The sequence below is a fragment of the Atractosteus spatula genome, chromosome 3, assembly GCF_055471065.1.
Source record: "Atractosteus spatula isolate fAtrSpa1 chromosome 3, fAtrSpa1.hap1, whole genome shotgun sequence".
In the NCBI taxonomy this organism is placed as follows: domain Eukaryota; kingdom Metazoa; phylum Chordata; class Actinopteri; order Semionotiformes; family Lepisosteidae; genus Atractosteus; species Atractosteus spatula.
In genome coordinates, this window is record NC_142708.1 from 65,680,630 (window position 1) to 65,705,855 (window position 25,226).

General features: G+C 40.7%; 3 protein-coding genes across 3 annotated transcripts; all 3 read right to left on the minus strand.

Moving 5' to 3' along the window:
• Positions 1 to 5,294: 5,294 nt before the first annotated feature.
• Positions 5,295 to 7,326, minus strand: LOC148838251 (endonuclease domain-containing 1 protein-like). Its single transcript, XM_088911941.1, has 2 exons — positions 7,033 to 7,326; positions 5,295 to 6,063 (listed from the first exon to the last, which is right to left on the minus strand). Exons 1-2 carry the CDS (start codon positions 7,324 to 7,326, stop codon positions 5,491 to 5,493), a joined length of 867 nt encoding a protein of 288 aa, XP_088768067.1. The 3' UTR covers positions 5,295 to 5,490.
• A 4,325-nt stretch (positions 7,327 to 11,651) lies between these two features.
• LOC148838252 (endonuclease domain-containing 1 protein-like) lies at positions 11,652 to 14,808 on the minus strand. Its single transcript, XM_088911837.1, has 2 exons — positions 14,509 to 14,808; positions 11,652 to 12,910 (listed from the first exon to the last, which is right to left on the minus strand). The coding sequence occupies exons 1-2, from the start codon at positions 14,806 to 14,808 to the stop codon at positions 12,335 to 12,337; spliced, it is 876 nt and encodes a 291-aa protein (XP_088767963.1). The 3' UTR covers positions 11,652 to 12,334.
• Positions 14,809 to 18,531: 3,723 nt separating this feature from the next.
• Positions 18,532 to 21,953, minus strand: LOC148838253 (endonuclease domain-containing 1 protein-like). The gene is made up of 2 exons (XM_088909823.1): positions 21,567 to 21,953; positions 18,532 to 19,567 (listed from the first exon to the last, which is right to left on the minus strand). Exons 1-2 carry the CDS (start codon positions 21,858 to 21,860, stop codon positions 18,995 to 18,997), a joined length of 867 nt encoding a protein of 288 aa, XP_088765949.1. The 5' UTR covers positions 21,861 to 21,953; the 3' UTR covers positions 18,532 to 18,994.
• Between the last annotated feature and the right edge of the window lie 3,273 nt (positions 21,954 to 25,226).

Sequence of the window (25,226 nt, forward strand, 5' to 3'; positions counted from 1 at the left end):
AAGAAGCTTACTTGTTTTTAATTAACAACCATTTTTGATGTTCGGTCTAAAAATCATATTGCATCAGGTGAATTGTAGTCATACAAAAATCAATTGTATTTTCCAGTAACTCAATTGACCCTTTTTTCTGTAGGAAAATCTTACTGTTTTACATTGGCCTTTAATTACCCTTCAGTACAATTGCAGAAACTGCACCTTATATGATATCTATGAAAATGTGGGTGGAATTTGAGTACCACAGTAAAAAAGGCTTTTGTATTGAATGAAAATGTGACCTGACCTCTTTATCTTGGTATCTAGGATTTTGCATGCTATCATAGAAAATGTGACTTTCTAGGTTTGTACTGTACTGTCCAGAGTGTGTATTAACCTCTCTCTCAGTGCAGTGTTAATGGACTGTAGTGTCCAGTGTGTCTGTATTAACCCCTCTCTCTCAGTGCAGTGTTAATGGACTGTAGCGTCCAGTGTGTCTGTACTAACCCCTCTCTCTCAGTGCAGTGTTAATGTACTGGAGTGTCCAGTGTGTCTGTATTAACCCCTCTCTCTCAGTGCAATGTTAATATACTGGAGTGTCCAGTGTGTCTGTATGAAACCCTCTCTCAGTGCAGTGTTAATGTAATCCCAAAACCTTTGTGTAAAGACGTGTCTTCTGTCCTGATTAGAGGATCTCATCTAGCTGTTTTTTGAAAGGAGCCAGTTTATCATTTTCAACAACTTGGCTGGTCGCTTGTTGCACTCTACCACTGCCCAATGTAGTTACATGAAGGGCCATATTGTGTCCATAAGTAAAAAAGTAACAGACGTTTTTTTCAGCAGACCTCAAGTAGATGAGCTTTAATAACTTTTTACTCTACATACAGTATAAGTAAGTCAAAGATGTAATACCATGTGCTCTACTGAGGTAATAGGTAGAGTGGCCTTGACTGAATTTGACTGAATGAACTGTCCTTCCTCCTATTTTCTAACGTCTTTATCCAACACTGGGTCACAGGGGTAGCTGCAGCCTATTCCAGCAAGCAATGGGTGCAAGGCAGGGTACTCCCTGGATGGGACACCAGTCCATCACAAGACACACACAGACACATACGCACTCATGCTCACAGTAGGGCCAATTTTCCCAGAAGCCAATTCACCTACCAGTTTGTCTCTGGACAATGGGAGAAAACTGGAGCACATGGAGGAAACCTCGTACCTATTTGTCATTAATTTCATGAAAGTCATTTTGCATAAAAAAGAAAGCACAGCTTTTGTCTTCACATCTGATTTTTTATTGGCCCTAGTGGAATTTACACTCATGTCTGATGTAACATCATGTAATTTCTTTCTGGATTAGAAACTGGGGTCTCTGGATTTCACAGCAATTCGATGCCAGTTTTCCACAAGAGACCATTTGGCTTGGCTACAACTTTAAGCCCTCAGCTTCGTTGATCACACAGTCTTCATAATTACCTTAATTATGAAGTATTATGTTTGAGTCTGAACTGTGATTAACAGGTGTGAACATGGACAGATGGAAGAATATTAAAATAATATATGATGTTAAATAATTAAGTAAGTTCATTAGATTCTAACGAATGGGATAGAGGAATGAAATCTGTATGTAATCTGTAATATGAGCTGCTACAAGGGTATAGATGGGGAGGAGGAAGGGTGCGACAGAGATGCATGAAGCATAGACCTGGGTGCAAGATTTATCTATGTAGGCGAGTTATGAAGATAGTTCTGAAGCCACTGTCATTTTTTTATCAAGGCCAGCTAAGGAAATATTAAATCCCCTGATAAACCATTCTCAGAACGAAGGTCGGGACTGTGTGGAATGATATGTGCTCTCAGGTTGTTCATTGAGTACGTTTTTATGGGATCCTTTGACAACTGACAGTCAGGAGTTATTAGCTTTATCTTATGATAGACAGTATGCAGAAACTGTGGTTTGCACTTACTGTATGACAGCATTGCAAAAAAGAAAAATTATTAGCTGTTATTATCTGTGTGTGTGTGTATGAATTAATCCTGTTAAACTTTGCATCTTTGTCATTTGCAGTGGCTCCTCTTACTTTAATAAAACAACTCTCTAAATCCAATATGCTTGGGACACAGGCCTCAGGTGTTCAGGACACAGGCCTCAGGTGCTCAGGACACAGGCTAGCCTCACACAACCTACTGTATAACTGGGCTGAGGATCAGTAGGGTTTAACGAGAATTAATTTGTATTTACACATTTAAAAAGTAAAACTCTTGCTTTGGGATCTTTATTTAGCTGATCAAAGTTCCTGAGCAATGTCTAACAGTTTGAGCAGATTGGGAGATTTTGGTAGCTTTTATTTCAGAATCAGAATCTCCCTTTTTGTTGACATATGGTGGAAATTTTCCTTTGACCTCACTGAAACAATAATAAAATTTATATACAGTGGTGTGAAAAAGTGTTTGCCCCCTTCCTCATTTCTTATTTTTTTGCATGTTTGTCACACTGAAATGTTTCAGATCATCAAACAAATTGAAATATTAGACAAAGATAACACAAGTAAAATAAAATGCAGTTTTTAAATGAAGGTTTTTATTATTAAGGGAAAAAAAAATCCAAACCTACATGGCCCTGTGTGAAAAAGTGATTGCCCCCTAAACCTAATAACTGGTTGGGCCACCCTTAGCAGCAACAACTGCAATCAAGCGTTTGCGATAACTGGCAATGAGTCTTTTACAGCGCTGTGGAGGAATTTTGGCCCACTCATCTTTGCAGAATTGTTGTAATTCAGCCACATTGGAGGGTTTTCGAGCCTTAAAGGCTTTTTTAAGGTCATGCCACAACATCTCAATCGGATTCAGGTCAGGACTTTGACTAGGCCACTCCAAAGTCTTCATTTTGTTTTTCTTAAGCCATTCAGAGGTGGACTTGCTGGTGTGTTTTGGATCATTGTCCTGCTGCAGAACCCAAGTGCGCTTCAGCTTGAGGTCACGAACAGATGGCCGGACATTTTCCTTCAGGATTTTTGGGTAGACAGCAGAATTCATGGTTCCATTTACCACAGCAAGTCTTCCAGGTCTTGAAGCCGCAAAACAGCCCCAGACCATCACACTACCACCACCATATTTTACTGTTGGTATGATGTTCCTTTTCTGAAATGCTGTGTTACTTTTACGCCAGATGTAATGGGACACACACCTCCCAAAAAGTTCAACTTTTGTCTCGTCAGTCCACAGAGTATTTTCCCAAAAGTCTTGGGGATCATGAAGATGTTTTCTGGCAAAACTGAGACGAGCCTTTATGTTCTTTTTGCTCAGCAGTGGTTTTCGTCTTGGAACTCTGCCATGCAGGCCATTTTTGCCCAGTCTCTTTCTTATGGTGGAGTCATGAACACTGACCTTAACTGAGGCAAGTGAAGCCTGCAGTTCTTTGGATGTTGTTGTGGGGCTTTTTCTGACCTCTTGGATGAGTCGTCGCTGCACTCTTGGGGTAATTTTGGTCAGCCAGCCACTCCTGGGAAGGTTCACCACTGTTCCATGTTTTCGCCATTTGTGGATAATGGCTCTCACTGTGGTTCGCTGGAGTACCAAAGCTTTAGAAATGGCTTTATAACCTTTTCCAGACTGATAAATCTCAATTACTCTGTTTCTCATGTGTTCCTGAATTTCTTTGGATCGCAGCATGATGTCTAGCTTTTGAGGATCTTTTTGTCTACTTCACTTTGTCAGGCAGGTCCTATTTAAGTGATTTCTTGATTGAGAACAAGTGTGGCAGTAATCAGGCCTGGGTGTGGCTAGAGAAATTGAACTCAGCTTTCCAAAGATGTGTTAAACCACAGTTGATTTATGTTTTAACAGGGGGGGAATCACTTTTTCACACAGGGCCATGTAGGTTTGGATTTTTTTTCCCTTAATAATAAAAACCTTCATTTAAAAACTGCATTTTGTGTTTACTTGTGTTATCTTTGTCTAATATTTCAATTTGTTTGATGATCTGAAACATTTCAGTGTGACAAACATGCAAAGAAATAAGAAATGAGGAAGGGGGCAAACACTTTTTCACACCACTGTATATACTGTATACACAAATTCCACAAAGCATCCAGTGGATTTCACAGATGTATGCAATCAATCTAATATGAATAACACAATACAGAACAAATACATCAGAGTTTAAAAGAAGAAATGGCACTCGAGATAAATGACTTCTTAAAAATGTTCTTTGTAACCTCTGGTACTCTGAAATGTCATTCAAATAGGAAGTTTTCAAATTGTGAGTTTAGTAGATGTGAGGTATCATTTACTATTAACACTTCTTTCCTGTAAACACCCCTAGTATAGATGTGGTTTAGCCAGTTCCATCTCAATGTCGTGAATATATCTATTTCAAATATGCCCTTTGTATCCTTTACGTATTAGTTCAGAAGGTTAATGCACTAGGAATTTCTAGGCTTAAGAGTGGGATGGATGAGATTGCATTAGAATGGCTTAACTCTTGTAAAAAAAATGTCTCCTGTTTTCAATCATTTCCAATCTGTGTCTTCAGGTCCTTGTGGATCCCACCTAAGCCAACTCCATTTAGCTTATTCTCTGGTACCCTTTATTTCCTATATTTGTGTGTAAATCTTTATAATGTTGCACACTGCCTTGGATTGCTGCAGCTTTATGCCTGAGGATTAGTCTTTCATATGTGCTTCATCAAAAGCTTTCTGGAAGTGCACATATATCATATCACATTCCCTGACATTATCTACTGCACTAGTGGCTTGCTGAAAGAAATCCTATTGAATTTGGAACAGCAATAGTAGGGGTCTTTTAGCATATTAATCTTTTGTTGGCGCTTACAAACTTTTACATAAAGAGGAACTTGCACAAAAGAGTGAACCATAACTGTGGTTGTAAACAGCACTTTTATTAAAGTCTTAGATTACACAACAAAAATTGTTAAAAATAAACGTATTTTGACAAATGCAATCAAGGATCTTCTCGGGTTACATTTCGTGGAAAAATGGATTTGAAACAAGTGTATTACTGAGTAGAAACCAGAGACATCAAAACAGTGTAGAAATATATTATGGAAGATATTACTGTACTCTCAACACTCAAAATACATACTCGTGTATCCCCATGAAATAAAAACGTTTGAATTTTTAAAGTTTTAGATGTTTTACACTGTTTTGTGACTTTTCAATATTTCTATAAATATTTCAAATTCATTCTCAAATCTCTCTGGGCACTTCAAAAACAGACACAAACAAAAGTATTATCCTTTAATGTAGCTCAGTATTAATCAACAGTGATTTATAGTAACTTAAGATAATGATCAAAAGTGAGATAAATCTGAATATTTCTACTGTTAGGATAATACATTTTCTATATCCCAACTAAATATTTCTCTTTCGTTTTGAATGGGCGTTGAGGAATTTAGGAGGCAGAGGGTGCCCAGATAATACCAGTAAAAGCAGCTTGTGTCATCTGCCATGGTCAAGACAAAAAGGACTGAGAAACTCAAGCGCATCGCCAAAGTCTTTAAGGGATGCAATCTCGATAGAAAATCTGGAAGTTTTTGTCAACAAAGGTTATGCTTTTCAGGAAATTCTCTAGTTTTTTGACCGACAGCTCAACTACGTTATTATTCTCCTTGTCATTTAGGCCATACGCTGCAAAAGCAGGGAACTTATATCTCTCACTGTAGGGGGCATTTCTGTCATACATAATGCAACAGTAGGCAGACCACATATAGGTTGGAATGGCAACCCTATCGACATTATTCCTACGTATCATGTTTCCTGATGTGGTCACACCCGTTATAACGTAGGCCGTGCCTCTGCAGTAGTTATTGAGCCTCTTTCTGATGGTGTCCTCATGCTGAGCCCAATGCCCAATATTGAACTCTCTGAATTGTGGTACAACGTTAGTGAGGGAGTAGGTGGCAGCCTTGTCAGCAGGTTCAGCCTGATGTTGGTCCGGGTTCAGGTGACCTCTTTCATAGGAGACCGCGTAGCCATAGTCCTCCAGGACCGCCTGGGTGTCTTCGAAGTTCTGGTGCACATTTCCACGGGGGAAGGGCTGCATTTCATCTTTCCCCGCGGAGGAGGCCAGCTGAAATGAGAAGTTACAGGTCTGGAGTTCGGGAGGAAGGTTCAATCCTCATCTCACCTGATTCCACTCTCCCACGAACATATGTATGTATCTCACACCTGAGACTTACTCCCACTCATTTCTCTCACACCCCTTCCACCATCCCATCTTCCTCCTTGAAGCAGCTCCCTGGCTCATTCCTCACGGAAGGGAGGGGAGGGTCAGTCAGACTCATCCTCACAAGGCTGCTGTTCTCTTCTGCACCTAACCACACTACTGAAATAGGAAATGTGTGGCTTTCTACAGTAAGTGAAAGGGCACATGGTCAAGTCTAAACATAATAGGATGGAGAGTTAAACAGAAATCAATCATTAAACCCTTTCCATCCATTTTCTAGCCGTTTCTTCTAATTCAGGGTCATGGGGGATTCCTGAAAGCTATGGGCACAGGGCAGGATACACCCTAGACAGGACACTGTCCATCATAGGAGGCAGACATGTACCTTTTTTATTTGAGTAAAAAAAAACATTTCTTGGATTAAAAAAGAAAATAATCTGTTTTTGTAGAAATTAGTCATTTTTAAATATTTTTTTAAATATAAATAATAAATAAGCTCTGACTGTGTGTTCAAGTAATCCAAGATTTTGGTGGTGGCACAATTTTTCTTTCCTCAGCTGAAATTAAGGCTAAAAGTCTAAATTGTCTTAAATCCAAAATATATTGGATATATATATATACTTATTTCTTTTTTCACCTTTAAATGCTTACAAAAAATATTTGAACATGCATTTATTTGGAGAAAAGCAATTTTAAAAGCACCATAAATCTGAAAGAAGCACTAAAACTGAAAACAGTTAAACATTTATTGGTGTTTTTTCAGTTGTGATGTTTTAATGCCTTTTAGAATTTATATAAAAGGTATATACAGTGCAAGTTGTTTTATGCTTAGTTTTGGATGCAAAGGAAGATTTGAGGATAAAAACGCTGTACCTGGGGCTCGTACATCCAGGGCACGTCGACTCTCTTCTCCCCGTCCGATCTTTTGAAGGTGTACGCGGAGTACACGGGGATGTGATCCACCGTGTCGTATAGGGTGGCGTAGCGAGGTTTGCTGGCGTAACGCTGGCAGATCTTTTTTAGCGAGTGGTCCTCGAGTCCGATCGGCGGGGTCCCCTTGTACAGGAACACCTTGCACTCCCCAAACGTTTCTCCCACGCTGGCCCTGACCGCTGAAGGAGAACGGAGAAGCACAAGCAGGCAGACGACGGTGCCAGGGAGCTTCATGTCGAGAAACAGGGCAGGTCACCTCTCACTTGAGCGCCTGGGGCAGATACAGAACTACTTAAACTTTTAAGCGGCATTGTGGGTACTGTTTGCTTGCCCTAATCATTCTTCTATATGCAAAGTAGCTCCCAGCGGCCGAAAGTATTGACTGAATGGGTTGTCTTTCATTCTGCATTGAAATACAGGTTAATACACACGATAAAATGCCAGGTCGGTTTTACATGAGTTTAAGTCTCTATTAAAAATGTCTACTAACGTTTATTAATAATGCTATCGGGACATTTTTTGTTACTAGTTCTCAATAAACCTACAAATTGTTATTATCACATTAATATCACTGAACACAACACATTGAACTGTTAACATAAGTTACTATATGTCACTATATACTGTAGATTTCTCATTTATGAAGCAATAATGGAATGTAAAGAATATTCAGTTAAAAATATTATTTTGCTATGTGTGATGTCCTACAATGGCAGGTGTACCATTTAACAGCTTTTCTGTAACTTAGCGTGTAGCCATTGTTAAGTATAGGCAACGCTATTTTTGTGAAATATATTGTCTTTTTTTATCCATACATTATTGTGCTGTCTGTAGTGGTGCCTACTTCACTGAGTTATATCAGCCATTTTGCTCCAGTTCACCTCTGGGCTCTGAAAATGATTGATGAGTGAGGGTTACTGCATGAGTGTCATCATGAAATAGACAATGGATGCTGGCAAATTTTGGGAGATAAATATATATCATATAATTATTGGATTTTGAATTTAATTGATAAGTGCAGTAGTCTTGATCTCCTGTCACTGATAATGGGGACATCTTTGTGAATCTGAGACCATTAATGACAAACTCAGTCAGGTGTCATTGCTTGGACCAGGGCTTTTGTCAGCTCTGGGTGAAGCAATGTGTCTGACAGTCCATGGTCTGCATATTTGGTAAAGACAGGAATGCTTCTCCTTGAATTTGGACTTGCCTAGACTTCCATAGCGGAGATTGCCATTTCTTTCACCTCAGGCATTGAGGTCTCCAAGAAGATTAAATCTGTCATCCTTTGGGATTATATTAAGAGTCTAGTCAAACTTGGTATTGAAATCTCCCCTGGTTTTGACGCTGATTCCAACAGAACCCTCCTGAACTTGGTTGATGATTTAATTCTTGATAGCAAACAGAATTCCATGAATCTGGTGTTCCTCCCCTGGTCTTCCCTTCCAGATGAAAGTGCAGTGACCTTCCTGTTCCTTGAGTCGTCCATCTCTTGTTTATTGTGTTTCTCTCATAGCAGTGACATTCATGACATAGTTCTCGGTCCATGAATGCAGTTCAGAGTTCTGGACAGTGATCGTCTGATGGGTTCTAATGTTCCTGTTCCCAGATTGTTATACTCTCTGTCCTGTTCTGTTCAGGACAGAAGGAGTCCTGCCATACTGTATACCCCCCTGTAAATGCAGACCCTACATTACTCATTGCCTAGTATCCACGGTGAGGAAGAGCGGTAACTTTTGGTATTCATCCATTATAATAGCAGGGAAAAAAGCTGAATCTAAGCAAGGAACTGTTAAAGGTTTCAGATGGCAGAAGACCACAGAGTGATCTGATGGGCGCACATTTTTGGAACTAAACCTGCCGTCTAAAGTTCAAATAGAAATGAGAGGAGTAACGCAATGTCTGGCATATGTGAAGCAACACAGCAACATTTTTGGTTACTGCAAAGATGTGAGGTTTTGGGACTGGACTTCCATCAGTCCATCCATTTCCTAACAGTTATATCCAATACAGGGTTGAAGGAGAGCTGCAGTCTATCCCATCAAGCAACGAGCGCAAGGCAGCATGCACCTTGGGTGGGATGCCAATCCATCACAGGGCAGATTTAGGTACACACACTCACTCCAGATCTAGTTTACAGACCCCATTTAAAACCTGCCAGTATATCTTTGGACTGTGGGAGGAAACCAGAGCACCCAGAGGAACACCCACGTGATCAATGGGTGAGCATACAAACTCCACACAGATAGCACCATGCAACCTGGGACTGAACTTTTTAAAGCTTATTAAAAGTAATGTGTTCTTCAGGTGTTATTCTATTTCGAAAGCAATAGTCAAAGTGAGAAATATGTGACAAGGCATTGCATAAAGTTAAACTTCAGAAAGGTCTTGAGTTCTTATTCAGTTCAAAGCACAATGCAGCAAAGCACAATGAGATCATGGTTAAGCAGTGGATGAAATGGTTACCAGATCTGTGTGTGATCAGCCCATGGAGTGGGGGAGGGTGGTGCCTACTCCACATAGAATGACAACAAATGGGCCGGATGTACAGTACCTGCTGCATGGTACCAACTGAGTCTTTCAATCACCTGGGAGGTGCAGCAGTTATCATCTGCATCATTCCAATTAATCCACCTCGGCCTGATCAAGGCCCGTTTCATGGTCTCATTCCAAGTAGCAGGTATGAGAAACCATAGCAAAGTGCGGAAAATAGTGTAGTCATAAGTAGCAAGGGAAATTTGCATGTGGTTAACCTTTTTTAACTATCTCTTTCATGGGACTCTATGGCAGGAACTCAACTGAATTTCTGTGGCTTAATTTCACAAAATGAAAACCTTATTGGTAAAATCATTACTAATATGCAGCCTGGGGAGAGGGACTCACCGATATATCATGATAACTCATATTGCAGTCATGACCCTAGCTGTACTGGGTAACTTTAGCACAGCCTACATTGAGGTAAAGGATATAGCACAACTGAAAACTTAATAGACTGTAAGGTACTGAAGGGAATTTCCTACTTACACATGAAAAGATGAGTGATGTTAGTGATAGCCCCCTAGCTGATTTCATATTTCAGCTGAGCTGAAATTTCAAGTCTGAGAACAAAAGAAGGACCCACAGATTAGAGTTGCTATTAAAGTATTGGATTGGTATTAGTATTAGATTACAGTAGAACAGCTAATTGCTGTTGGGGGTCACAGAGCGGGTCTGAATGAGGTCCTCCATGGCTCAACATTGTACAGTAAGACGTAGTGATGACTCCTGCGGACAGCCTCTCAGTCTCTGTGAGAAGACCCAACAGGCGGAGTTTCTTATCTTAATACTGTACCTTCCTCTCTTCAGGCAGACAAACATGGCAAAAATATTAACATCAATATATGAAAAGATGAACAGAGGTGAACCAGGAAGCTATAAACAAATTAGCAGGAATAAGTAAAGATTTATTCTGCGCGTAGGAAGACATAGGAAGAACAAGGTTTCAGCTGTCGAGTCTCCAGGTACCCAAAGTCAATTCTGCTCCAAGAGGTGCCACCAGCTACTGAATGTTAAGTTTCACGTACTGTGCTTATTCACACGAGGATCAGTTTGTTCATATAATGCAAATGTATGTTATATCTTTGTGTTCCACTATTAATTACTGTCGGTAATCTTCATCTGGTATTAATCTTATTTCCATGAAGAACTAATAATGTTTTAGGCCTAACATAAAAAGGAACAGGGTAGCAGAGTGGAACAGTGGTAAACATCGCCGCCTTGCAGCGCTGGGGCCTTGGGTTCAATTGCAGATGTGGGGTTCTGTCTGTGTGGAGTTTATCTGTGTGGGTTTCCTCCTGGCACTGTGTTGTCCTCCCACAGTCGAAAGACCTACTGGTAGGTAAACTGGCTTCTGGAAGAAACTAGCCTGGGTGTGAGTGAGCACATGTCTGTGTCTGTGTGTGCCCTGTGATGGAGTGCTCTCCTGTCCAGGGTCTATCCTGCCTCACGCCCATTGCTTGGTGGGATAGGCTCTGGCTCCCCACAGTTAGAAAATGGATGGATGGATAAAAGGGAATGTGGACCAAACTAGGGGGTTCACAAACCTTTTCTCAGCACTGTAGGGATCCCAGGTTATGACGCCTATAAAATCAGAGCTCTTCACAACTGGCAGAGAAGGAGAATGCGAGGCAATTGAACTGCTTTTTCACAGAACCACAGTAATATGGTACTGTACTTCCTAATAGTTTGGCCAGTGAGTACATAGCACTTTAGACTTTAACTTTCTTAAACATTCAACATTCTCATTAATTTAGGAACAAATTTATTACCTATGAAACCTGGTTGACACCTTTAACCACGACTGCCCATCCATACTGTAAAAATTCAACGTTCCAGACGTGTGTGAAAGTTTCTGCCTGTCGGCTCTTAATTAGGATCAGAAATACTGAAAAGTACACTTTGCTGCCATATTCTAATAAAGAAATCTTTTGAATCTAAATCCATGCAAAGAAACAGGCTTTGTCTTCTTTCATTCAAGAGTTTTTATTTCTTAAAGCAAATATTCCCTTGCTTCCATCAGATTGCCTTTTAATTCACAGATGCAAGATTAAGATGAAGACGTTTACATTCCGCGTAGTTACAAACTGCAAGTATTACATATGAATACTTGAAAGAAAAAAAAAACTCATGTTGTGCATAAGCAGATTTCTTAAATCAGCTTCTTCAGGAGTGTCCTAGTCTGGATTTATTAGATATGGGGACAGTTCTGAAAGGAAGCAGTCAGCCTTAATCTCAACTGTGCAATTTAACTTCAGGATTGTTTCCCAAACAGCCACCCATGTGCATAGCTCGCGTTTGATTCTCTTTCTACCTACTATTTGATTAAAAAATACTTTCCAAAATTAAAATGTTAAATTTGCCTTACTACAGTACACGCAAAAGTAGAGACAGTCTTTTGGCCCTCTCTGTGGGCAAAAGATCACATCTTCGAATATCACAGTAGATGGCCAATAGATTTAGTATCAGGGCAGCAGAAGTAAGGTGGTAGACAAGTAAAGTACCAATGATGAAGTTTACATTAATGTGAAAGACTCCACAGTTCTCTACATGTTCTAAAATGAGTTTAAGACTAAACAGAAATACTGGACCTATGGATTTTTCCTCCCTTCTTTTTCATTATTGTACCAATTAAACTTTCGGGGGTTTGAATTGCGAAAATCTAAAATGACATTCCAGAGCCGGAAAACCCGCTGTGATCCGGCGTTCAGTCAGCGACACAGTCCCTGTAGAACAGCTGGAAATCTTGGTCGACGTTCATTTCTCTTTTCAGCAGGGTTTCGAGTTTTCTGGGCGAGACTTCGGTGACAAAGTTGTTGACCATTTCGTTCAGCCCGTATGCGGCGAAAGTGGGAAACTTGTATCTGACATCATACGGGGCGTTGAGGTCGTAGTTTGGGCAGCAGTAAGCGGACCAGATGTACTTCGGAATACCCACCCTGTCCGTGTTCTCTCTGCGAATCATGTTTCCAGACGTGGTCACGCCTGTCACGACGTAGGCTTTACCGTTACAGTAGTTGTTAAATCTTTTCCTCACGCTGTCTATGTAAGCGGACCAGTGGCGATTATAGAACTCCTTAACCTGAGGTACGATGTTAGTGAGGGTGTACGTGGCGGCTTTATCACTGGGAGAAGCCTGATGCTGATCAGGGTTCAGGGGACCTCGTTCGTACAGTATGGCATCAGAGTAATCTTGCAGAATGGCTTGGCTCTCTTCAATGCGGACCTCGCTGCCTCCTCGTGGAAAAGGCTGCATGTTGTTGGTTCCGGTCATACTTGAAAGCTGAAACCACAAATATTTGTTAGTGGATGTTCTATCTGGGTGTTGTCTGTGTGTTCTCCCTGTGTTCGTATGGGTTTTCTGGTTTTCTCCCACTGTCTAAAGTAAATTAATAGGCCTGTGCAGAAGTTGGCCCTATATGAGTGTGTGTCTGTGTCTGTGTGTGCCCTGTGATTGAATAGCATCCTGTCCAGGGTGTACCACACCTTGCGCCCGTTGCTTTTCCAGGAGGGGCTCAGGCTCCTCTGCAACCTGGTATTGGATAATGAGATTAGGAATTGGACAGATAGATTTCAGTACAGCCTACTGTGGTGAACGTTTGATGCGTAGTTTCGGAAGTGCTGTTAAAAGGATGAGATTTTTCACTTTTTTACTAGATGGTGCCAAACCAACACAGCCTGTGAGAGAAAGTACAGGGTATTTACACACTTGAGGGTGTGCTGCTCTGAGAAATTGGCCATCCATTCATTTTCTAACTGCTTTATCCAATACATGGTTGCAAGGGAGCCGGAGTCTATCCTGGCAGACAACAGGAGCAAAGCAGGGTACATCCTGGGCAGGGCTCCAGTCTATCACAAAGCAGAACAGACATGAACAAAAACACAGTCACTCACACCGGGGTCATTTTTCCCAGAAGCCAGTTAACCTACCGGGATATCTTTGGACTGTGGGAGGAAGCAGGAGGTCACCTAGAGGACCTAGAGGAAACCCACGCAAACTAGGGGATAACATACAAACTCCACACAGATAGCACCCCTGGTCCAGAATTGAACCCAGGGCCCTAGAGCTGCAAGGTTGCAATGTTAACCATTACACGGTCCTTGAGGAATTATATTCTATATATTTCTTTATGTGTTATTAACAGTTATTAAAAATGGAAAAGAAAATATGAAAACATAAGATACTGTAGGAGCTACAGTATGTAAAAGGAGCTCATACATTGCAAATTCATAATGTTCAGATCAGTGGCTTTGAAGTTCAGTGTTTTCAATTCAGTGCTGAAACCTAAATGCATTCAATTTAAACAATTATTTTCTCTCCTCTTCCTAGTACTATTAACTAATTAGCTATTGAAGTGGAAATAATTAAATTGTACCTTTTAAAAAAACTACCTTTTAGATTAGTGAATTTCATTGTGACGTGTGTGTTACAGGCAAGTACAACAAGTACCGAGGAGAGCAAAAAGAATAATTACCCATTGTAATTAATAATGATTCATGCTACATTTAAGGGCAATTTTATCAACTGTTTTAAGTCTTCATGTGGTATGAAGAAATAATTGTGGACGAAACTCTACGAGGTAGTCAAAAAGGAATACTTGCCCGTTTTATTTTTAAAATACCATACTGAGTCTCATTCCACGGCATTATTGATTATACATGTTAACCATTGTAAATAATAATTATAATTTACATACATTTTAATTATAATTATAAATTTTTATAAAATACACTAAAAACCGGTGTGATATTCCTGTAAATGGTTTACTAGCTATAGTTCATCATGATGATACATATTGATCTTTCCACCAAGAGAAGGGAAAGCGACTTTAATAAAAGTTGTACCAATTTCAGGCTTTTATAAAGAATGAAAAAATGTACCTGGGGTTCGTACATCCATGGAAAATTCACCCGCTTCTCGCCGTCAGACTTTTTAAAGGTGTAGGCAGAGTAGACAGGAATGCGTTTTTTGGCATCATACAGAGTCGCGAAGCGGGGACGGTTGTTGTAGTGCTGGCATATTTTCAGGAGGGATTCATCGGTCAGGCCAGCAGGGGGCGTTCCCTTGTACATAAACTGCTTGCATTCCCTAAACGTCTCCCCTACGCTCGCCCGCACCACGGACACGGAGGCGGCGATGAACACGAGCAGCAGGGAGATGCCAGAGTGGGAGAGATCCATGCTGAGAGCCGCGCCGTTATGGATAGAGAAAGAAGAGGCCAGCCTACTTAAAGGGCAGAAGCACACCAGCAGTACCCATGATTACTGTGGTGTATGCAAACTAGCCCTGTGAGCCATTGGCTGTAACTTCTGATATAACAGACCCATGACTTAACCAAGCAGTGTTTTATTATTTCATTATGATGAATTACTGATCTGGAAAATCGGCAATGTTGGTAGGCCTATACCACAGCCGATATCAACCTCTGGAAGAAAGCAGAAAGTGTGCTGGGTCCCAGCATTGAACTGAATTGTTATGAGAGACACAGTCTTCTGACTTAACCCCCACTTATTTGTGCCCAAACCTAACATGTGAGTCTGATTTCTCTTCAGTGGAATATTAATTTTTTTGTCTTCATGCCTGAAGTAGGGTACGTCTTATCTTTAAAGGAACAAGTAAAAGTTGATTCCACTCTGAAAAGGAGAAAGAAGAAGCTGTTGAGCCTCTACTGCAGTGTGAACACTTCAAGGCTCAGCAGCCATAATTTTGTTTCTTCCTTTGTCCTTTTCAGTGAGGAATTCGCCTTTTCTTCTTCCCTTGCAGAGAACACACACTTGACACAGCTCCCCACGCAAACTGCAAAGCTGCAAAGCTGCAAAGACTACTCCTGCTGATTTTCTAAACAATATTGCCACAGCTGGCCTGGGATTCCAACATTTCCAATCAACCTTTATTTATTTTCCTTTTGTTCACCGCATCGCTTGTTCATAAGAATTGAGTCCTTTTTTTCTATACTTCTCACTATATCTCTATATTACAAATCTTTCATTGTAATTTGTGTATTGAAATAAAGCATTTTATTAAGGGCTGCACATTCTAATTGAGGAACAGCCTTCCAATTGACTTACAGAATCCCTTTGTGTGTCTTTTGGAATTCTAATTGCGTCCTTGTCTTGTGGGATATTTTTCTTTTTCTTTTTCCTTGCAGACTGATTTCTTCTACAAAGTAAGACAAAGCCTGCGCTCCTAGAAAGCCAAACCGAGGGATAACAGCTTCATTCATGTGGTTTTCATGTATGCAAATAACTCAGCAGATGTCACAAAGGCTCTTTTTAATCTCTTTCATTACACCTGGCTCCTTTATAAGTCATACTAACAAGGAGCAGTGGTCAGGCTTCTGGACTCATAACTTGGAGATTGTGGGTCCAAATCTCCAATGAGACACTACTGGTGTCCCCTCGAGCTAGATACTTCACCTAATTTATTCGAGTAAATCATTCAGTTGTTCTAACAACAATGAATTGAGATGATGAATACAAAGGGCTGGCATACTTAATACTTTGATGTTCTCTTGACAAGTTGAGGAACAAACAGTGCTAGCTGAAGATCAGAGGAATGAACTAAGGAGGCAGCTGCAACAGTAAGCTGGGCTGGAGGAAGGGGTGTTAATAAAGATGCCTGCAGAGCTGTGGGCAGCCAGGGAGTATTTATATGTAGCGGAAGTGCAAGATTCGACCTCCTGATGAACATCTGTTAAATAACACTGTGCAGTACGAACATATCTCTTGAGTTCAAGTGTGTTGGAAAAGCAAAAAAAAAATGTGAGAACTGCTAGAAATGAATGACTGTTATAACAGGTTTAGCTGTGAAAAAAAAAGTTTCTGCCGACCACCAAAAATTATTTAGTGCAATTAATATCTCACTATAAACATTTTCTGCTGCTTTTGCTTGAGATGTCTCTGGTATAATTAATAAATCCATCCATCCATTTTCTAACCACTTCTTCCAATTCAGGGTTACAGGGGAGACAGAGGCTGTCACTGCAATCAACAGGCACAAGGCAGGGTACACCCTGGGTGGGATGCCAGTCCATCGCAGGGCACACATTGACTCAGACATAAACACGCACACATTCACACTAGGGTCAGTTTTCATTAGATTCCAATTGACCTACCAGTATGTCTTTGGAACTGTGGGAGGAAACAGGAGGACACACAGGAAATGTATATGAACATGGTGAGAACATACAAACTCTACACAGACAGCACCTCAGGTCCAGAACTGAACCCAGGACCCCGATGCTGTTCTATCCACCATGCCACCCATGGTTAAACAAAGTAATAAAAATTAATTTAGACAATATTGGAGGATCACACATGATCTCCAACCTAGAATTTCGAGGATGTGTCCACACTGTGAGCACCTAGGCAAAACTAACCACAATCAAATTAGGTTTTCATACTGTTCAATACAAGAACAAAAGTTCTCCTGACTCCCATGACAATCTTAAATCTGTATTTGAATAAGTAACACAAGCTAGAAACCTAGAAAAGATATTAAACAAAAAAGTACACTTCAAAGCAGAAAAGTCTTATTCGGTAACTTTCAGTGACCAGGGAACAAATTAACTAAATTAAATTGATCAGTACTGAGAATAAATTGGGTTTTAACTGGTACTGCTTTCTTATATGGGATGAGATCAGTTTGGGCAAATGGGTGTGCTTAATGATGTTTATATTAAAAGTTTAGGAAGAATGACAGCACCAAGTTCAATCTGCCTTTCACACTTCGCATGGGGGTCTTAGTCTTCTTGTCCTGTGGCCAGAAGGTCAGGGAGCTCAGCAAGATAAGAATATTTCACACCCTAGGTTATCAAAGGGAATTAAAAATACATGTGAGTGAATTCTGAAATTATTCACCACTTAGTGAGAGGTGCCCAAGCATTTATATGGGATGAGTGATACTCGTATTTTTTATTATTGGCTTTTGCGTTGACAAAACATTAAACAAAATCAATAATGAAAGGCAGTATCCATTTCAAAACGTGTCGACGTGTCGCTTTCCCTTTTGTGTGAGCGTAGAAGAGAATCAGAGGTGGACCTGCCGTCTGTGAAACCATGGCCATTTCTCTCAGCTTCAGGAAAGACAAGCTGCCCCAGCCACCTTGCCTTCCAGTTGTTTTAATTTAGTGCCAAAAAAATACAAGTAGGGAAAACACTTCAAAAGTGACTTGTAAGCTCTTGCTTTCCGTTGCCTGATGCGAGTCTGTTTTTTTTAACACATTGTCACAGCTTCCGACATCCAACAGGAGACTAACACCCGCACCTCCCCCCAGCAGTACAATGGTTAACACCACAGGTTTCATTCTGAGTGTGCAATTTACAGAGCAGGCAGTATGGCAGTGCAGCGACTCGCACAGCTGGGGCCCTGGGTTCGATTCCTGGGGAGCCACAGTCCAAAGGCCTTCTAGTAGGTTATTTGGCTGCTGGGGAAACTGGCCCTGACGTGGGAGTGAGTGTGCCCATGTGTGTCCTGTGACAGGCTGCCGTTGGGATAGGCTTTAAATCCCCTGTGAGCCTGCATTGATTAAAGAAATAATTAATAACACCTATGGATAATAACTATTGTTCTTATTATCATTTAAATAATGTTTGACGGTTTTTGGAAGTCTGAAGACATGGACTTCTTTCCACTGCTTTAATTTATGGAGTTCTTTTTCAAATTTGAGCTGCAGTATGTCTTCATCTTTTAACAGGACATCTGTTCTGATAAAATAACAAATGTATTAAGGGTCATGGTGCTCTTTCCACTACCTGTATCAAACTGACATAATATTACATTGAACAGCCTCAAAAATATGCATTACATTGTAACATTAGAAATGCTGGATTTATTCTCATTTTAAATTAAATTGTGTGCATGCACAGTGGGACATGTTTTTTTTAAAATGGACAAGACCAGTGTTGAGTTCATTTACCTTTTATTTAAATGTGTATCCTGGATTACAATCACTCATAAAGGCCCTTTTACTTTTTCAGCAATAAGATCTTTCAGTATATGAGCCCACCTGATTAATTTGGTAGTTCAGTAACTAGAAAATCCAAAAGCTCAGCCTGCAGCTTCTTAACAAAGACAAATATCACTATAGCTGCCAACCCGAACTCAATTTTGGGGCCATGTTTAGCAGAACACTGTTTTATATCGTGTTCTTTCTTATGAGCAAAACCAAACTGTTACAGAATAATTGGATAAGAGATTTGTTAAAGTTCTCCAAATCAAAATCCAGTGACAGCAGTGAAGGTGGGCGACAGGACAAAATGGCCAAATCTTTCTGGAGTGGAATCTGATTTATTTCGCAGTCCAGTTTGTAAAGTCTTATGGTCAAGACAAGGCAGTGCGGTGGGAAAGGAGGGTTTCCCCGGCGCTTCAGGAAATGCAGTCTTTGTAGAAAATGTTGAAATCCCGGTCAAAATCGGTTTCGTTCTTTAGGAAGCTTTCGAGAGTCTTGAGTGGCACTTCGATGATGCTGTTGTCCACTTGATCGTTCTGCCCATAAGCGGCGTACGTCGGAAACATGTACCGTACGTCATAGGGGGAGTTTCTGTCGAACCTGGGGCAACAGTAGGCCGACCAAAGGTATTTGGGTACGGCCAAGCGGTCTTCGTGATCCCTTCGGATCATGCTGCCGGAAGTGGTTATTCCCGTGACGATGTACGATTTGCCCCGACAGAAGTTGTTGAGCCTTTTCCTGATCCTGTCCAGGTAGACGGACCAGGATTCCTCGAAGAAGGTCGTGATCTGAGGCACGATGTTGGTCAGGGTGTAAGTGGCGGCCTTGTCGTCGTTATCGGCCTGGTGCTCATCGGGGTTCAGGGGGCCCCTTTCGTAGAGGACGGCGTCGGCGTAGTCCTGCAGGACGGCCTGGCTGTCCTCGATCAGCTGGTCGATCTCGCCCTGGGGCAGGGCCTGCATGTTCCCGCCTTCGTCGGGAGAGCCGAGCTGAAACGGCAGCCGAAAATATTCGGTTAGGCAGCTTTTCTCTTCTGACTACATGGTCCACTCGATTGTTCTGACATGTTTTACATGCAGGCCAAACAGAAAACACTCCCCTGACCCTTGTCCATAGACATCTGAAAGCTTGACTTGGTGTTAAGCCGAGTCTGAAATATCTCGGATCATTGAATCATCCAGCCCAATAGCTGATAAAGATTCAAGCTGGTGGTAAATTAAGAGACAAATAGTTTCTGCTAAACAGAAGGAGAAAAACAAAAGCAAATGGCAGGATAAAAAGCATCTCATTCAGCCAAATGAGGGAAAACGAGACTTTCTGATTAAAAATCTGTCTTTTCACAAAGCAGAACTATGATTAAGGGGATATGAGTCAGCTTTTAGTTTAGTGACAGTAACCAAGATGTTGCAAAGAAAAGAGCATGTTCACTTGATAAAGATTAAGCAGTGTGTTAAAAGTAAATGAGATTAGATGCATGGGTTGTAATAACAATTAAGAATAGGAGGCCTATCTGGTAGCCTGTTTGGTAGCTAGAAGGCAGTTGGTCCAGGGAACTCATCCAGCTGTTTCCTGAAAGAAGCCAGGGTATCGGCTTCAGCTATGTGGCTGGGTTGAACTGAATTTAACCTTTCTATGAAGGTATTTTTAATTGTTGTAAGAGGTCTTTGCAAAGTATAATTTCTATATTTTAATAGTCTAACTGAATACTTTATTAATATTTTAGAATTTTGGGATTAACCGTCTATCAGACATGTAAAAACATTCATACTCCTTTTCTTAATATGAAGTGTTAGGGAACAAAAACTCTGATCTGATATTTAAATTTACAGAGTGAGAGTACTCCTCACTCTTTAGAAAAGAACAGGCAAAATATGAAGACAAGAGGATCTGGATGCAAAGCAAGAAAGTTCATTTACCTGCATATAATTCATTTCAGTGTGAAGTTATAATAGCATTGAAATAAGAGTTTGAGGATCCCTTGAGCCTACAGTATGTGGCAACTACAGCATTAAAAGCACAAAATAAGCTACTATAATACTAGAATAATATACAATATATGGCAATACCATGTAAATTATAAGCTAGGATTCTAATACTATGTTAAGTATTAAAAGCACAAAATGAACCACTACACTACTAGAATATTACGGCAGTAATATATGAATAATAATATAGAAATAATATAAACAGCACTAATACATGAGACAAACTTTCGCAGTGGCAATTAGTTGTCAGTGTATTTGTGTAAAGAAAAAAATTCCGAAAATGTCCGTGTCTCATTAATACTGCCACTTAAGTTTTTTTTCTAGTAGTGCAGTGCTCCATCGCAAAAACTTTATGTTTTAATAGTTAAAATTTAACTTAATACTTTATCAACATTTTAGAATGTCTGTATTAACCGTCTATCAGACATGTAAAGACACTCATACTCTGTATCTTAATATGAAGTAACAGGAGCCTTTACTGCAGTCTGAAACCCTTTGATTCAACAAGATAGTGTACAGTATGTTCTCACTACACCTTATCAAAAATCTTTGAGGTACTGTAGGTCAGATCTTTAAATCTCAGACTTATCAATATATCATATCTATATAATCAAAGAGAGATAATTTGTGTATTTTTATTTCGCAGTAATATTAGGAATACGTGAAAAAATGCATACTTTTTTTAAAGTTTACTTGCAGTTGTATTCTAAAATATCTGTCGTGTCTTGTACCCGCCCCTCCCCACACAACAGGCTTAAGAACCACTGCAGAAGAGAATACAATTTCCGGTAACAAAATAAAGACGGCAGTTAATGTGCCTTTTAGTAATCCCTTCATCTTTAGTAAACTATACACACCCTAAAAGATTGATTTCGTATCGTCGCGCTTTTTCGGGACTTAAAATGAGGTCCTAATTTAGCGAACTGGTAAGGGTTTTTAGGGACTTGCAATCTGGACAGCCGAGGAGAACTGAAACGGAGTGTGAAATATATCAGGGCAATACCTGAGGCTCATACATCCAAGGGACGTCCACCCGCTTCTGCCCGTCGGATTTCTTGAAGGTGTAGGCAGAGTACACCGGGACGCGTTTCGCCGCGTCGTACAGCGTCGCGAACCGCGGCTTGTTGTTGTACCTCTGGCAGATCTTCTTCAGGTTCCTGTCCGCGATTCCCACCGGCGGCGTCTTCATGTACAAAAACTGCTTACAGTCTTTAAAGTTGTCCCCCACGCTGGCCCAGACCACCAGGGCCGAGTCAAACGCGAAAAGGAGGAAGACGGAGGCGGGGAAGACATTCATGTTGAAGCGGACGCGGCACCGCTGTGAACAGAGCCCGCCGCTGCAGAAACATTCAGAATAAAGAAGACATTGTAGTCAGGCTATTTTCTGTATGCAAAGTAGCCTCTCTGACATAAGGAAGCATTACCTCGATATCTACCTCTATCCTGCAATAGTGGCTTCGTTAATAGCTGAGAGATTTAAATTCATATCATTTGCGGAAACCAAAGAGATAGTCTTTCATCGATTTCAAAGGAGCTCCTGTGATCAAACCTTTAAATCACATTTCATTGGAATATGATCTCTGTGGTTGAAAGATTGATTATTAACAGCATCTGATGATAAACATTGTGGAATATCTGTCTTTCACTTTCTTATCTCTAATCCAGGACACTGGAGTTGTTGAGCGTATATTAGTCATTTTTAAAAACTTGGGAAAAACTGATGAAAAAAAACGGGTCATTTAGCCCACGAGTGCTCGATATTTGACGATACACAGGGTAATCCTATCAGTCTATCTAGGCTAGACTTGACCTGTCTCCACTACATGTCCTAATAATGTCCTCATAACAAAAAAAACAGCCCATCTAGCAGCCCATTCACAGTCAGTAGTTAATTGATACAATATGTCTTGAAAGAAGCCAGGGCTTCAACAAGCTGCATATTTTGTTCCACACTCCCAGCACCCTTTGTGTAAACATGTTTCTCCTACTCTTGGATTTAATTGCACTTCCAGGCACTCAATGCATTATTAAACTATCTGTGAAAAAAAAGTATTTTCTAATATTTCTGAAAAATAATCTTTCTTAAAAACCAAAGTCTATAGCCTGCCACAGGGCAAAATGTTAGAACATTCACACAGTATCACACAATGGAAGGTAAATAATGCAGGTGGGTAGCTGCGTCAGCATGCGTAGGCTGCAAAGGAACAAGTAATAGGTTTATTCCATGCTGAAAAAAAGAAGAAAGAGAACACAACGTTTCGCCCGTGGAGCCTTCTTCAGGTGTGAGCTCACACCTGAAGAAGGCTCCATGGCCAAAACGTTGTGTTCTCTTTCTTCTTTTTTTCAGCATGGAATAAACCTATTACTTGTTCCATGGAAGGTAAATGTCAGTTTTGCAGTACTTTACTGCCACCTTCAGAGTAACATTGTGCACAGTGCCTTGGAGAAGCTTGTGTTCTGTCCCAACAGATGTCTACTGTCACATGTGTTTCACACACTGAATGCTAGAGAAGGCATGAGAAGTTAATATAGGCATGTGAAGTCAATCACACATCAACATACATTCGTATAAATTTATAACACAACAAAAGGATTTTGTAATCATTTGTCCCAGCCTGCTCATTTAGTTAGCAGTGTGTTAATGAACCAGGCGGCACAGTGGTGCACAGCTGAGCGTTGCTGCCTCACAGCGCTGGGGCCCTGGCTTCAATGTGCTGTCTCTGTAGAGTTTGCACGTTCTCCCTGTGTTCATGTGGGTTTCCTCCTCGTGTTTCATCCCACAGTCCAAAGACATGCTGGTAAGTTAATTGGTTTCTGGGACAATTTGCCCCGGTGCGAGTGTGTCGGTGCCAGTGTGCGCCCTGTGATGGCCTGGGATCCCGCCCAGGGTGTGCCCTGCCTTGCACTTGTTCCTTGCCAGGATTAGCGCCTCCATGACCCTGAATTGGACAAAGCGGTAAAGAAATGAATATGTTAAAGAACCATGCAATTCTGCATGGTTAGAGTCAACCGCAATGACAGTGAAAAAAGTCATGTTTTTTGGATCTGCCCAATCAAAAAGAGAGACCCAGAGCTGGGGGGTGCCAGAGAATAGACTCTCTGCTCTCTGCTCCATATGTCTCAAAGTGCCGTTGTTTGTAGCACATGTACTGTAGAGGCTGCTGACCAGCGACACCCCCCCCAAAGTGCTCAACTGCCCAGCTTTGGTTCAAATATTCCACCAAAGACCTGCAACATCTCAGTTTGTGTTTGAAGATATTGGCTCTGGGCTTTTGTCACCAGCTGCTGGATTTAAGCATCCTCTAGCATGGTTCGCCTGCATTCTGTCAGCCTCCTGCCGAGCATCAGAACTTGCGCTATGATAGTCATGGTCATCCATGACTTTTTTTAAAGATCTATTGTGACACCACTAGAGGGTGCTAGCTCACCACTGCCACCACATATGAGTTTCTAACTAGACTTCACTGATAAATGATAAAGAAACAGCAAACAATAAATAATTTCCACCCACCCCTATTTATAAATCCTCCCCTCCAACAATTATGGAAAAAAAAACAATTTTGGGCGGGGGGAGTAACCCACCCAAAACACCAAGGTCACATCTCATACGTGGTGGTGGGTTCTTGCATTTAGAAAGCGATGTGTGAGAAGGCATGAGAAATTCTTCAGAAGCTGAGGTTTTTTAAGTGGTTTCTTCTGTGCAGTTTTTTATTTGAGGTCAAGCAACTACAAAGCTGCCACATCGCTGTCTGCTCTTCCGATAAAATACACTGGACACTGTGGTTTGTTCAGTGAAAAACAGCAACCTTCAACAAACAAAGGCCTGACCACAGAGAAGTAATTCAAAGCTTAATAGAGTCCAATCAATTACAGTACTGGAAGTACGTGGAAACATACCAACATCACACTGATCTCCTATTACAGTACATACTTAATAGTGAAACTGCAAATTTATTAAGAAAAAATAAAATAGAACAGTCAGTAAATCATGTTAGTTTTAGAAACTTAAAAGTCACAGAAATGATGATTTCACCTTGAAAGCGTGTTTTAATCAAATACTGTACAGTGTGTGTTGCCTGTGTTAACATATAAATGTGAATACAAACATGACAGAGAAATGCATGCTTCCTATAACAAGATAGGAAAAAAGGGTGGGAGCACAAACAAGACTCTTTGACGTTATTGTTAAGTGTGATCTTTGTCTTGGTTTCACACCTGCAGCTTGTGTGCAGCCCAGATACTGAAACAGCAGGCACTGAGCTCAGCCAGTGGGCAGAGCTGTCGTTGTCTGACAGGGGACCACATTCAAGACATGTCTCTTTATGGCATGTTTGTGGCTGTGGCACAGCACAAACACACAAACAAACGCACGCAAGAAAAACTTTCCCGAATAATTTCACTTACATCGCTTGCTCCCATGGGAGAAAAAAAGAAGTAAAGAGACAAAATTTTAACACTGTGAATGAAATGACAATGGATTACATAGGCAGTGGGGACCTTTTTTCTACCTACAGTATGTGGGGGTGGACATGACTGCATGTTAATGCATTTACAGTATTAAATATGATTACATTTTGTGCGGTGTTGCATTTTTGAATACGTTTTGAATAAAATACCATGTGCAAAGTTTATTTTGTTGTGTTTTTTGCTAGGTAATCCACTG

Bases quoted from the DNA above. Each gene is read 5' to 3' on its own strand.
- LOC148838251 (XM_088911941.1), bottom strand. From the start codon at position 7,326: ATGAAGCTCCCTGGCACCGTCGTCTGCCTGCTTGTGCTTCTCCGTTCT. The intron at 6,064-7,032 runs GTACAGCGTTTT...TTCTCATTTCAG, and splicing joins CCTGGATGTACGAGCCCCAG to CTGGCCTCCTCCGCGGGGAA.
- LOC148838252 (XM_088911837.1), bottom strand. From the start codon at position 14,808: ATGGATCTCTCCCACTCTGGCATCTCCCTGCTGCTCGTGTTCATCGCC. The intron at 12,911-14,508 runs GTACATTTTTTC...TTGTGGTTTCAG, and splicing joins CATGGATGTACGAACCCCAG to CTTTCAAGTATGACCGGAAC.
- LOC148838253 (XM_088909823.1), bottom strand. From the start codon at position 21,860: ATGAATGTCTTCCCCGCCTCCGTCTTCCTCCTTTTCGCGTTTGACTCG. The intron at 19,568-21,566 runs GTATTGCCCTGA...CTGCCGTTTCAG, and splicing joins CTTGGATGTATGAGCCTCAG to CTCGGCTCTCCCGACGAAGG.